We start from the raw sequence: 13,837 nt of genomic DNA on the forward strand, positions 1-13,837 counted from the left end.
GAGGAGGCTGGCAGAGGGCAGGTCCAACCTTCATCAAAACTTCACTCAGAAAGAACCTTAATAAGTAAACTTCTGATCTGATTTTGGTCAGAAAACCCACGGAGCCCTCCCCTGCTGCTGGGCTGAGGAAGTTTGGAATAGTTGGGAGATTTCCTGCTGAAACATCAGCTATAGATACTGTTTGTATCATTAGCTCCTAAATTACCTCCTCTCATTGATCCCCACACCCTTGAGGGAGGAAGGAAAGATTTTTTTTCTCCAACACAGGACATAGGAGAAGGTCACTTCTTCCTCATGGTCCCAGAGTTTCCCCTAAGTCCTCTTCCTCAGGGGATTGCAGTGGTGGGGAAAAAGCCCTGAGGAATTCTGTTGGCACCCCAGGACTGCAGTAACATCAACTAACCCAAATCTGCAGCATCACACACCTCTGCATGGCTGTTTTGCTTTTATTACTAATTGCAGTTTTTATTTGGTACCAAAACACTGGGTGACACAGTAGAGCTGCTTGTTGGATTTTATTCGTTTTATGCCTTATTAAACCATTTTAAGAAGTTGTCTGTTTCGAGGACTGGCACAAAAGTCAAGCTACATTAACTTGTCAAGTGGATTAGTCATGAAACACCTTTGTGGACATTTTAATTCAGAATTAAAGTGGCTGTAATTGCGTTTAGTTTACTTTGCTTTCAGAGTCAATCCAGGTAAATCAAATTAAGGTTCATTCAGTGTAGAGGTGTGGGCAGAAATCCTCATTATGGGCTACATGGAGCAACTGAGAACATGAGGCCAGGTTGGATGGGGCTTGGAGCAACCTGGTCCAGAGGAAGTTGTCCCTGCCTGTGGGATGTGGTGCAAGATGATGAGTTTTAAGGCCCCTTCCAACCCAAACCCTTCCATGATTCTGTGATCATAACTGTTGAGGAGCAGTACTGGAGAATCTTTGGGATTTTAGGGACTTGCTTGTTAATTTACCAAAGAAATGTCAGGGCCAGCAAATTGAATGTAGATAGGAAGAACAAGCCAGGCAGTAATTACAGCTGCAGCTGTGGAAGGACAAAAAACTGTTCAAAGTTCAAGCTTGAAGTTGTGTCTTGAACAGTTCTCTTAAAGGAGAGGGAATTTGCATCCTAAATAACCAACTATCAATGCTGAAGTAAAGAAAGGAGGTGAGTTCCCTTAACTGTGACATCATCTCTGAAATAAGGGATGTTAGGTGAAGCGGAAAATAATGAGTTTTCACACTATCAGGCTCGTTTGAGGGCTTTTCAGTGATTAAAAAAACCCCCAAACACTGAGTCTTGAATACAGAATAAATTCAATCACGCTTTTCCAGCTGTGACTGTGTAACCTTCCATTCACCAGGCAGTGTGGGACTAAATGAGGACCCAGGTGACAGCTGTCCAAGGAAACCTGCAGTGCTCAGGCAGGTGTCACTGATAGAACAACCTGGCTTTTATGGCTCATTCTCCCTCTTTGATAAATGCTCTCTGGGTGTTAAATGCCCCTCCTGTGATGGCAATGAATGTAATTAATTCCTGATGATGAATACACTTCCAGTAATCCGAGTGACTTCCATTTTCATACTATTTTTTTTTTTTTTTTTTTTTTGACAGGAAGCCTCTTTTTTGCCAGCTATTGACACGTTGCCTGGATCCCACTGTGTGAAAAAGGAGGTGCTGCTGATGACCATTTGGCTGGCAAGTTGTGGCCAAGTGGCCACAGATCAATGTGAGGGGCAGGTGCCTGACAAGGTGCTGGGAGCAGCCAACATCTACCAGGCCCTTGTGACATGGCTCCTGTCCCTGGTGAGTGCAGTGACCTGGCACAAAAGGCTCTGGCTGATGAGGGCAGTGTTTTGACCTCCAGTGAATACATAATTGCTCTTGAAATCTCCTTTTTTTCCCCTCAACAGCTACAAAACGGTGGCTGAACAAAGTGGAAATGATGTTCAGAGTCAGTAAATAAAAGTCTCGCCGGAGTCAGTGGAGCTGGGTTGTGTCTGTAGTTTATGAAGAAGTGAAAAATTGTTGAACCAGATTTTCAGTTGTCACAAGTGACTGCTGGGTGTTAGGCTTTGTTCTTGGCAATGGACACAGGTTCCTGGTTTTTACCACTTGTTCTAGACCCTTTCTGGTAGTCAAGAGTGCTGTGAACAAGTGAGGGGCTGCCTTATCTTAATTGTCCTTTGGTTCACATGATTTTCTCCTCTAAAGAAACCACCCCATCCTCTCCCCATCCATATTACCCTTTATTCCCTCGGGAAAACAGTGGCTTTTTCCTCCCCAATGTATATTTTTCCTTCCCACCCTGCTCACTGGCCTTATTCTTTTCCCTGGGAAAGACTCTGGGATACCAATACTGATCCACACAGTCCAGGTAGATTTCACCCTGAGCAGCCAGCCTGCAGCAGGCTTTTAAATCACTTAAACTCCACTTAAACACAATTAATTGTTAATGATGTTTGTGCTTCCATTAAAACATTGCTAACATTCTTTAGTGTTAGTTCAGTGCTAATGAAAATTGCCACTGGAACAGCCCTGGATCCTGAATTTTCCATTCAGACTTGTTAGCTTGTGACCAGCTGCAGTGTGATCTCTCTTCCCTTGTGTTATTCCCATGAAAAAACCCCTGAGCTCTGAGTTGTAGCAGTTCTCTCTGAGCCTGAAAGGGAACCTCAGCTTCCAGGGCTGTGTTACTCTGCTGGGTGTAGGGTCAGATGTTCAGATGGACTTTGTGCCCGAGGAAAAACTGGGGTAAAATCCACCCATTTATTCTACACAGGTTCTGAAATGGCTGCTGGGTATCAATGAAGACGTTTGCATTTCTTTCATTGAAAGAATTGGAAGTGTTGAGGCATTTTTAGACCAAATTCTCATCTGGTAATCCATGCAATTCCATTGACTGGCTTGTGTAAATCAGCATATCCTCACTGATCTCGTTGGAGATGTGTGCTGGATGCTGCCAGTTGGGAGCAGTGATCCTCTGGATGCTGCAGAATTCCCCATGGGAATCCAGTGTTCAAAGCAGTGGAGGACTTGGTGCTGGTGTCTGGAGTTCTCCAGCTGAGCCATGCAACAGTTTCAAAATCCAGCCTGGCCCTGTGTTAAAAACATGTTTATAAAGGCCTTTATTTGGGGCTGTAAATGCAGTAAATAGAGCTGGCAATGCATCTAGAGACTGGTGATGGTATAAACCAGGAGAACAAGGCTTGGAGTTTCTGTATCCACCAGAACCCTGGGAGGGAATCACAGTCCTGTAGCTCGGACTTGCCTTTTTCTCCATCCAGAGCATGTTCTGGATCAGGCACCTCTGCTCGCATGGCTGCTGTTCCTTTCTCCTGGCTTTGCTGATTCCCTGTGTCTGGCTTTCCCAGAGTTTTCTGCCCTCTTTCACCAGCTACCCTGGACATTTTGCAGCACCCCAGTGCCTTCCCAGGCTGTTTTGAGTGTCTCTCCTCTCTCTTTTCTAACTTATAATCAAGATTTTCATGTGTTCTGCATGTTAAAGTGCATTATGTTTCATCTGACTTTGAGCAACCTAAAGAGCCAGGGCATGGTCTGTCCTCCTGGAACCTTCTCCCTGGATCTAAACTGATATTCACAATAATAATTCATATCTTGGGGTTGGCAGAAGTGCCTTTTTACCCTTTTTGGTTTAAATCAGATCTATATACTGCAGAATAGAATGTTTGGCTCCCACACACGTGTGCACAAAAAAATCTATCACAAAGAAATCACCTCAGCCCAACTAAAAGGGGATTCACAGGATGGGGATTGATGGAGTTTGGGCTATTAGTGAAGGGCTTCTTAGGGAAGCCTGCACCAGCCCCTTGGAATGGCATCATCCCTTTGCATTGATTGGTGAGCTGAGATTGGATTGATCTCGTTGTCACTGATGAAGGCACACAGGATGCTGCTGTGACAGGAACATTCCAGGCAGCCTTGACAGGGGCTCTGTGCTCCCCCCTTGCTGGACCAGGGAAATAATGTGAATTCCTGCTTCCACATAGTGAAACTGGTGGAAGATGGAGCTTGCAAGTCCTCGTTGAGAAAATGAATCCTATGACGTATCAAAAGCAAAGTGTTATTCCTATTTAATTTGGTCTTTATTGATTTTTCTACTGGCTAAACCACAGCTTATCTACTAATCAAAGCTCCCTGGATTGTTGTGGGGCTCTACTCAAAAGCAACAGAGCAAGGTAAAGGGTTTTTTTCAGTCCATCTCAAAATGGAATTGTTTTCCAATGGATTTCCAGGTGCCTCCTGTGAAGAGGAAGGATGGCCCCAAAGCTCCATTTGAGGTGGTGGGGCTGCAGCAGGCCTGGAGAGAGGAAGGCTTGGCCCTCTACGCCTGCCTGGTGGCACCAGAGGAACCTTCAGCTCAGAGCTGCCCTGAGACCCACGAGTCAGGAGTGAGTAGCAGCATTTACACCTGGTAGTTGTGCAAACAGGGCTGGCACCACTGCTCTGCACTGAGCACCAGGCCTGGATGTGCCAATTCAAGCTCAAATTTCAGCAAGGCAGGATAGAGCAGCATCAGAGCAGCCTAAACTGGGACTGGGGGAACAGCCCAGTACTGTGGGAGCTGAAGGATTGCCAACCCAAGCTGCCCTCAGTTCTGCTGCATTTAGATTATGTGCAGACAAGAAACCAGCTCTCTGGGGTATCATTTTTTCTCAATTGCTCATTAGCTGTAACCTCACAGTGCAGAAATTTAGCTGGATTTGGAGGAGACGCATCTTTTGGCACCTATTACAGTTTTTCCTCCTTTATTTGAACCATGTGAAGAGTGTGGCCTGGGAGGAGGAGTGTTTGTATTGTTGACTCCCAGGAGCTGAGGTCTGGAAGCAGGATCTGAGCCTGTTCCCTCAGTTTTGGGGGGCCCCAGAGCCTGAGCTGTGCAATAAAACTGGAAGGTCTTGCATGTAGGCTGCAAATTGAGCACATGCAGGTGGCACATGTGAGGTAGGACATGATATGGACTCACATCCTCAACAGAGCAGAGCTGTGAAATTGCAGCTCTGGGCTCTGCTCTGTTGGTTCTGCCTTTCACAGAACTGATTTGATACAGGTTGGAGCATCTTGTTCCTGTTTCTTTTTTGGACACAGCTTTTTAGGTATTATTGCCACTCTTGCCTGGCATAAATACTTATTTTACCTAAGCAGTGTGGGTGACTCTTGCTGGGAAGTGTAGCCAGGTGATGTGGGGAGCAGCAATCCCTGTGTCCCCCAGATCTCCTGAGAGCCACTTGCTTGAATAACCTGTCCTGTGGCTGAGGAGCCTTGGAGGTGCTGCCCTGTGCTCTGCTGAGGCTGCTGAGTTCCTCTCAGCAACTTTTGGGGCTTCAGTGAGCTGGTAGTGGATTTTCTACTCTATTTTTGGCTGCTTCACCCCCAGGTGTCTGTATTATACCTGCTGGACACACCATGGGGAGCCTAAATGGAATAGGATGTGTAAACACATTTTTAAAACACATTTCAGCATCCCCTCCTCAGCTGCAGCCAGTGTTCTTCACTTGCAGCTGCTGCCTGGGAGCAGCAAAGATTGAATTTCCCATGATGTATCACAAAACTTGGGGTTTGACAGCTGTGGCTCCAGTGCTCCTGAAAATCAATGATTGATGCTGGCACCAAATGTCATGATTAAAACACTACCAAAAAAACCCAGCCCAAAACAATGAGCAGCTTTTCCATTAGTGTTTGAGCAGCCCTGGGCAGAGGCTGGTGAGATCACGCTCTGCTGGACTGGACAAGGACTTAGTGTTGGTTTCTGCCCAAGGCAACTGAATTCAGGGTGTTTCCTCTCTGGAGCAAAGCAAATGGAGGGACAGAGCCTGACTTGCTCTCTGCTGATTCCAGCTGAGGGGTTGGCCAAAGCACCAAAATTCTGGAGCACTGATTATGCTCAAAATATGTTCCCAGTGTTGCAGAATTGAATGAACTTCTGGAGCTGTGGGCTCAGGCTGCCCTGGATGTTGGGTTGGAGCTGGGAAAGGTTAAATCACAACCTGGTGGAACAAACTGGACAGTTTTTGTCATGGGATTATGGCATGGTTTGGATTGGACTGGAAGGGGCCGTTCAAGGCCATTGAGTCCAAATCCCTGCAAGAAGCAGGGACACCTTCCACTAGCCCAGGTTGTTCCAAACCCTGTCTAACCTGGCCTCGGGCACTTCCAGGGATCCAGGGGCAGCCACACCTTCTCTGGGCACCCTGTGCCAGGGCCTGCCCACCTTCATCATGAAAAACTTCAGAGCCCAGCTCTGTTGTGCAGCAGTGACATTTCAGGGGTTGGGGCAGTTCTTCCAAGCAGGACTTCGGTTTCCTCTCCCTCATTAGAGGCTCTGTGGTAGCACTGTCTTGTGTCAATCTTTCTTTCCTGAGGCACTTGTAGAACTGCTACTTTCCCCAGCAGAGATCAGAGCTGGGAGGAGCCACAAAAGTTGGGATGTCAGCCCCAGCAGAGGCAAGGAAAATGACAGCAAGTCTCTCCCTGTTCCTGCCCTTGGGCAGCTTAAGCTCCTGTGCAGAGAAATGTGGACTTTATTGCTCACACTGAAGCCCTCAGTCTCTTGCTGTCCTGTCAATGTGCAAGTTTTCAGTGGTTGAATTGAATAATGAAATCCTGTTGGGGCACTTCCTGTTCTTGTTCCAGTTATCTCCTGTGGGCATGAAGAGACACTTTTCAGGGCTTACCTTAAAATGTGACTGGGTTGCCAGGTGCTTTCGTTGCATGTGTTTGCTATGAGAATGTAGGGAAACCTCAGTCACTTTTTTTGGATTATGCAAAAAAGACCAAGTATGTGTAAATGTTAAGCATTATGACAAATGCTCTTTTAATATTAATGTGTAGAGCCCAGAGTCCATTTTCAGCCCCAAAAGGGGGCTCTGAGCCATCAATTTCTTATTTATTGGCCACTTCACTGTCATCTGTGTATTTTTTTTTTTTTATTTATCAGATTCTAGTTCTCTGTCCCAAGGTCTAATAGTTATAAATAGCATAATAATAATGGCTCCTCCAGGCAAAAGCTCCTGTTCTTAGCACATCAAGAAGTCTTGTGGCTTATTCAACTAGGCTGGCATCTACTCCTATATCCAGTGGTTCTGCTATGTTTCCTCTCCTTTTTATCAGTTTTTTGGGGGGTAGTTTGGGGTGTTTTTATTTCTGTCCTCCTTCAAACAGCTGCTAGAAGTGAGGCAGATTTCAACATCCCTGCCTGGTTTTGCTTCCTTGTTGTCAAACAAATGCTGAAACACCTCCTGTAATCCTTGTGTGTGATAGACAGGCTGCAGTTCCAGGCATGTCTGATGGGAATTAGATTTGTACAGCCTCTGCTTCCTAAGAATCTTCCAGGCATTCCCAGTTATCACACTGGTGCTGTGTGGAGCTCTGGGGCTCCTCTGTGTGCACTGCCATCACTTCATTCTCTGGTGGCTCTGAGAGCTCCCAACCTCTGTCATTTGATTTGGGGTTTTCCTCCTTGAGCTTTACTTTTTAGGTGTAATAATCACAGAATGACAGAATTTCCTGAGTGGGAAGGGTCCCACAGGGATCATCAATCCAGCTCCTGGCCCTGCACAGACACCCCAACAACCCCACCCTGGGCATCCCTGGCAGCGCTGTCCAAATGCTCCTGGAGCTCTGGCAGCCTCGGGGCTGTGCCCATTCCCTGGGGAGCCTGGGCAGTGCCCAGCACCCTCTGGGGAAGAACCTTTCCCTGAGATCCAACCTGACCCTGCCCTGGCCCAGCTCCAGCCGTTCCCTGGGTCCTGTCCCTGGCACAGGGAGCAGAGATCGGAGCTGCCCCTTGGGAGGAGCTGCAGCCCCCGCTGAGCTCTGCCCTCAGGCTCCTTCTCCAGCTGAACAATCCAAGCGCCCTCAGCTGCTCCTCAGACCCTTCCCCGTGCCCATGTCCCTCCTTTGGACACTCTCCAACAGCTTCAGATCCTTCTGCTATTGTGGCACCCACAACTGCCCCAGAGCTGAGGTGAGGCCACACCAAAGCAGAGCAGGACCATCACTTCCCTCAAGTAACTGTTGGAGAGAAGATGCTCTGCACAATTGTTGAGTCTGTTAATTTCTAATTAGGTCTCCTTGAGGTCACTGGTTTTGTTCTTTGAAAGTTCTGCTAATTAAGAATCAGCCTGAAGAGCAATGAGGCTTAGAGGGGAGGTTAAATGATGGAAAACTGTAGTGTAGCAGTGCAGTATTCAATATTAATGTATCAGTATTAACGTTAGCCTCAATCTTAAAAAACATCACAGAATGGTTTGGGTTGGAAAGGATCTTAAATGTCATCTAATTTCAACCCTCAGCTGTGGGCAGGGACAACTTCCACTGGACCAGATTAGTGCTCTATGCACCTTGGCATTGAACACTTGCAGGGATGGGGTATTAACAACTGTTTTCATTGGTATCCCTAAGAAACCCTTTGCAAGTTAATGTTTCATTGTATTGGGCTGGTTTATGGTCCTTTTATGGGCTTTTCTTCCCCTCTGAGTGTGGTGTGATCTGCTTTGGAGCAGGATTTGTGAGCTGATGGATGGCATGAGCACGGGATGGTGGGTGTGGTGGTTTGGGGGGTGCAGGGTGTCACACCAGGGGTTGGTTTGGAGAATCTGAGGGCAGCTGTGTGGAACTGGAGTCTGAGATGGCTGTGAACAGAGGAGGAGCTGCTGCAGGTGCAAGGTACAGACAGAGAGTTTCTGAAACCATCACCAATGCTTCTTAACCACTGGCTTTTTGCAGACTGCAGAACATCTCCAAGGAACATCCAGGTTTTACCAGAAGATTTCTGCATTTCTGACTTCTACATGGCTTCCAGATCTCATTTGGTGGAGAGATGAACTGGCCAGTCACTTCCAAGACCAGCTGTGCCCACTTCTTCCTGAAATTCCCTCTGTCCTGCTCAGTAACATCACTGCTGTTAATCCTGACCCACAGGTACTGTACAGAAATGCTTGGACTTCTGGTAATTTTTTGGATCAGGTTCAGTAAAAGTTGTTTTTCCAGTGTTAACAGGTATTCTTATTTACTTTAGCAAAGGATTTAAACAGAGTTGGAAAACAAATGCTTCTAATATTGGAATAGTCCATGATTCAGTTCTGTGATTTTAATATCTGTGGATTTCCAGGGCACTGTGTGACTTACAAGGACACAGCACCTCTCCAAACTGAGTGCTTCCAATCTCCTGCCTGCCTGGAAACATCTGCAGGAGCACTCACTGCTGTCTATAAGGAGAATAATAATAAACCTTTCACTTCTGTCAGATTAGCAAGTGCTCCATAACAAATATTACACTGAATGAAATGTTACAAGAATTCCTTATACTTATTGGGGGAATTTATTCCTTGAGGGCATCCAATGTTGCTTTCAGGCCTTTACCAGCCTTTCCTACCTTGGTGTAAATATTTAGAGTGGCTTTTCAAAGCAGCTTTTAATCTGACCTGATCTCTATACCTTTAGAGGGAATGCTCTGTTTATTTCTTTCCCACAACATCACCAGTCTTTGGACAATTGTGGCCTTTCCCCAGCATTTTTAGATGAACAAAACCCTTGAGACACAATTCCACGGAAGGGCAATTCCTGTTCACAATGAAGTTTTAATTTTGAAAATAATGAAGCATGAAAACTTTTCTGCCATTTCAACCAGATTTGGGGATTACCATGACTCTGTGAGAATCAATGCCATGAAAGCTTAGGGGTTTAGCAGTGCACTTAGCAATTTGCCTAAAGGTTTATCCCACTTGTGTGCAGGAAAAGGAGGCTTAGTGTTGTTGATTTGCAGTCACCGTGGCTTTCAAGCAGAAGCAAGAGCCATAAAGAGTCTGACGTACTCGTAAAAGATAAATCTGCTCTATGCTTTTAAGGCATAAAATAAGGCATCATTTAAAACAGCCAAGGCTTTTATGCAAATCCCTTATTAGGGGAATTATAAATCATTAGGAATTGAACAGCAAGATAGCAGGCACTTTCTGGGGGTGGATCTTTGACTTGATGCCGTGGAAAACATGATGTCAATTTAAAAACTACATTCTCTTCCCAAGTTCAAGTGCTCTGTGCCTCCCAGGCCTGAGCGAGGCTGAGACCACTGTGTGTTGTTGCTTTTTCACAGAGGTATGGAATCACAGCATGGTTTGGGTTGGGAGGTGTAGATACAAAAATGCTGCTAGCAAGGATTTTCTTGCTAGCTTCTAAGTCTGTGAGAGACTTTTCTCTCTCACAGAAGAGGTAGCAGGGAATGTAAACAACCAAGCCACCTGCAACCTTGAAAAGTCTTGTTTATGGTATAGTAGAAAAATATTTTGACAATGGATGTTTTAGGATTTTAGCCAATCACCCCCAAGGGGTGGCTGATCCTTTGTCCAATTAGACTATGAAGAAAAAAGTCTATAAAAGAGTTTGTAAAATAATTAAATAAATCAATCTTGCTGCGCAATTCCTGCCTGCTGGATCATCTCTCCTCCTCCCTATGGCTGTGGGACACAGTGATATACCCTGGGGCAAAGGCCTGCAGTAATAGGGAGGGGCCTTAAAGCCCATCCAGTTCCATCCCCTGCCATGGCAGGGACACCTTCCACTATCCCAGGTTGCTCCAAACCCCATCCAACCTGGCCTTGGACACTGCCAGGGATGGCACAGCCACATTTTTATAGCTGGTTAGGCAGAAAGGCTGATTTCCAAAGCAGGGCTCAATGAGCCACGCTCTCAGCAGGCAGCAGCTCACCCTGATGTCTGCCCTGGAGCTTTGCAAAGTGCTACCAACTGAGAATGTTCCCAAGTGTCATTAAAATACAGCCAAAAAGTGCTGCATGGAAAACTCAGGATTGTATTCTTTTAACTTCTTTGGTCTGAAGGTTTGGTACAAGGCCAGTGATCCATGCTTTGCTTTCTGTACATTTATATTTGTTTTGAGGCAGTGTGTACAAAACTAAGCAGCCCAAAGAACCTGCTCCGACGTGTTGGAGGAGCATGCAGTGAATCCCTGCTTTTGCTCCAGGTAGATCAGTCTGAGAGAGAAATCCTGGCAGGATGGTGGAAGGAATGGGTGGAAATGGAGGCAGAGGGAAGCTGTTGTGTACTGAGCAGCTCTGTGTGTGATCAGGGGAGCAATTGCCAGCAGTAATTGTAATAACCTTTATGCTTTTTGTTTGTTAGTGCATGAGCCAATGTCTTGTTTTCACTCAATTTGTCTGCTGGATTTTCTGCCTGCTCTGGACCCCAAACAGATTGCTTTGCCTGTGCTGGTTTTTGGAGGCATTTTTATGAGTGCTGTGCATAGAGCCTATTAACCTGCAGCAATTCACTCCTGACAGGAGCAGCAGCTCACAATGCAGTCATTAAAGCCCAGCTTGGGTTGGGAGTGACAACATCCCTGTGGAAGCTATTAACTGCAAGGTCCTCTGTCAGCAGATAGAGGATTTCTTCATTTTAGCATAAAATAAAAGTACTTTCTGCTGCTGAGCCTCAGGATGCAAGTGTTCACCTTAGGGATACAGACAACACACGGAGCCAATGTTGATGCTGCTTTTCCTCCTGTTTGGTCCATGCTGGAATTCTTTTCCTGTCCCTCATTTTTTCTGGATGCTGGGACATTTGCTCAAAGGCTGCAGCCCTTGATGGTCATCTTCCAGAGCATCTCCTTGAGCTCCCAGCCTGTGCAGGTGCCTGCCAGGACAGAGGAGTCAGGGCATAGCAGTGTTTTCAGGGAGGTTTGAGGGAAGAAGGGGAACCTCCATCCCTTCTCCTCTGTCCACAGACATCTCTAAGTCAAGGTGAATGAGATTCTTTACTTTAAGTTCCAGAAAATTGATTTTGTTGCACTTCCTGGTGATCAGTTCCCCTCGTGCTGCTCCTTTAGTAGCTTCCCTGCTCTGACACAAAGTTTGTGTGGGTTTTTTAAATAGTAGTGATTAAGGGCAGGTCTACACAAAGTTTCCTCCTTTCTTGCTTAAGCAAAGCTCCATTTTTTTTTTTTTTCTGGCTAATCATAGATAAGAATCCCACAGCTGGGTTCAGGGAGCTGAATTTGCCCCAGTACTGTAACCCAGGCCTGCTGAAAATGTCCAGCAGCACAGACTGACCTAACAGGAAGGTTTGTGTGGCAGGGGGCTGGCAGAAAGTAGAGCAGTTCTTCCATGTGGAATTTCAGATTTTTAGGATTTCCCTGCTGGAACTGATAATAACTGTGTTGCCATAGGAGCTCTCAGACACACAAGCTTTGAAAGTTGCATATTTTATTTCAAATTCTGAAATAACCATGTAGCATACATGAGGAGCTGGACGTTGCTGCTGAAATTCGAAATCCCTGTGGAAAAGCAGCCTCGGGTGCAGCACTTGTTGCTCTGTGCACTTGAGGCACAAATTTAGAGCTCAGATTCCCAAGCTCTGTGTGCAGCCTCTGAAGAGGGAGTGGGAGGCACTTCCAGAGGATCTTTCAGGTCTGTGAGGCTCAGTGAGAGTGCTCTGAGCTCTCTGAGTTTAGACTCTGAGTGCTGTGACATTATTTCATTGACAAGCACCGTGGCCTCGGCCCTGCTGAGTTGCCTTCAGCATCTTCCACTTCTTTTAACTTCAGTGCTGAGGGAGGTGTGCTCAGGGAACTGCTACTCATTTCCACATCAGCTTTTCACTCAGCTCTTCAGGCCTATGGCTGTGTGGGCATTGCCTGTCACACATCCCAAACTGCAGGAACTGGGATTTGCTGTGGGTCAGTGGCTGTGCTGGTGGCAATTCTGGTTTGATTTGGGGTTATTGCCCCATGTGTTCTTTCTCATGTCGTGCAGCGTGAGCAGCACCTAAGCTGGGCCATATTTTGGGGTCGAGATGCTGCCTGAGCTCCCTGGAGAGCAGCACAATTTGCTCAGCTCCCAGACCTGATCCCCACATTGCTGTGAGCTCCCAGATTTAGTTCATGGCCCGGGGCTGTGCTTTCCTCCTCCAAAGCTTGAAAGATTTGATTGTTGTGCAGCTGAACTGGGCATTAGGGAGGGATAAAACACCCAGGACAGCTCCTCTATGTGGGCTTCCCCAAAGCAGACCTGGCAGGATGAGTCCTGCAGCATTGGAGTTCAGCACTCAGCTCTGGGGCATCCAGGCTGAAGTTGTAAAGCAGGAGGTTCAAAAGGCCAGGTTCATCCTACCCTTTGCTTTCAAACCTTGCCTGTGCCTTGTCTTTATCTGAGTTGGTGAAAAGGGTCAGGGCTTGCCTGGCTGGCACCTGGAGTCTGCTGTGCAGCCTGGATCAAGTTGTCCCAACAGCTTGGGTGAGAGCACATCTGGCTGGGGATCCCACATGGATATGGCTTGTCTGGGGGAAGAAATGTTTGTCCTGGGACTTCATCTATTTACATTTAGAGAAAATAATCCATAGCTGCAGCCTAGAATGGCTGATGGCTGTCTCTTCAGGAGGCAGAAGGTGGCATTCTGGCCCTGGCTGAGTCCTGCTGGAATCTGGCATTGATTTTCATGGATCCAGGAGTTCAGGCAGCCATTGGCATTTGTAAGTAAAAACCCCTAACCTTTAGAAGGAGGAAAGACTACACTGATGTCTACTAGAGCTGGCACAAGGATGAAGCCATAGCTTGGAGAGGAATAAAACATTACAAGTTTTCATTCTTCCTAAATTTGACAGCTGGCATTTAGATTGTGTCCATCACTCATTATTCCTGAAAAGAGCAGCTTTAAAGAACTCTCGAGCTACTCTGCTGATTAGTGCTGATGGGCACACAGGCTGGGAGCCACTGTCTCATTCTGGCTTCTGTGGTTTAAGATATCCCCTTCCCTATCCAGAAGGGGAACAAGGGGAAGTGAGATCCATTTCAAACTGCCTGAACTACAGT

General features: G+C 46.5%; 1 protein-coding gene across 1 annotated transcript in view; it reads left to right on the forward strand.

Annotated features, from left to right (window-relative positions):
• Positions 1-13,837, forward strand: part of DNAAF8 (dynein axonemal assembly factor 8) — a gene marked incomplete at both ends in the record, with an annotated part of 86,355 nt that overhangs the window by 24,389 nt on the left and 48,129 nt on the right. The window contains 3 exons of the mRNA XM_082292121.1: positions 1,611-1,802; positions 4,253-4,408; positions 8,745-8,939. Coding sequence (XP_082148247.1) covers positions 1,611-1,802; positions 4,253-4,408; positions 8,745-8,939 — 543 coding nt within the window. The remainder of the gene's footprint in view (positions 1-1,610; positions 1,803-4,252; positions 4,409-8,744; positions 8,940-13,837) is intronic.

Source organism: Coloeus monedula, assembly GCF_965178545.1.
Source record: "Coloeus monedula genome assembly, chromosome: 16".
Taxonomy (NCBI): domain Eukaryota; kingdom Metazoa; phylum Chordata; class Aves; order Passeriformes; family Corvidae; genus Coloeus; species Coloeus monedula.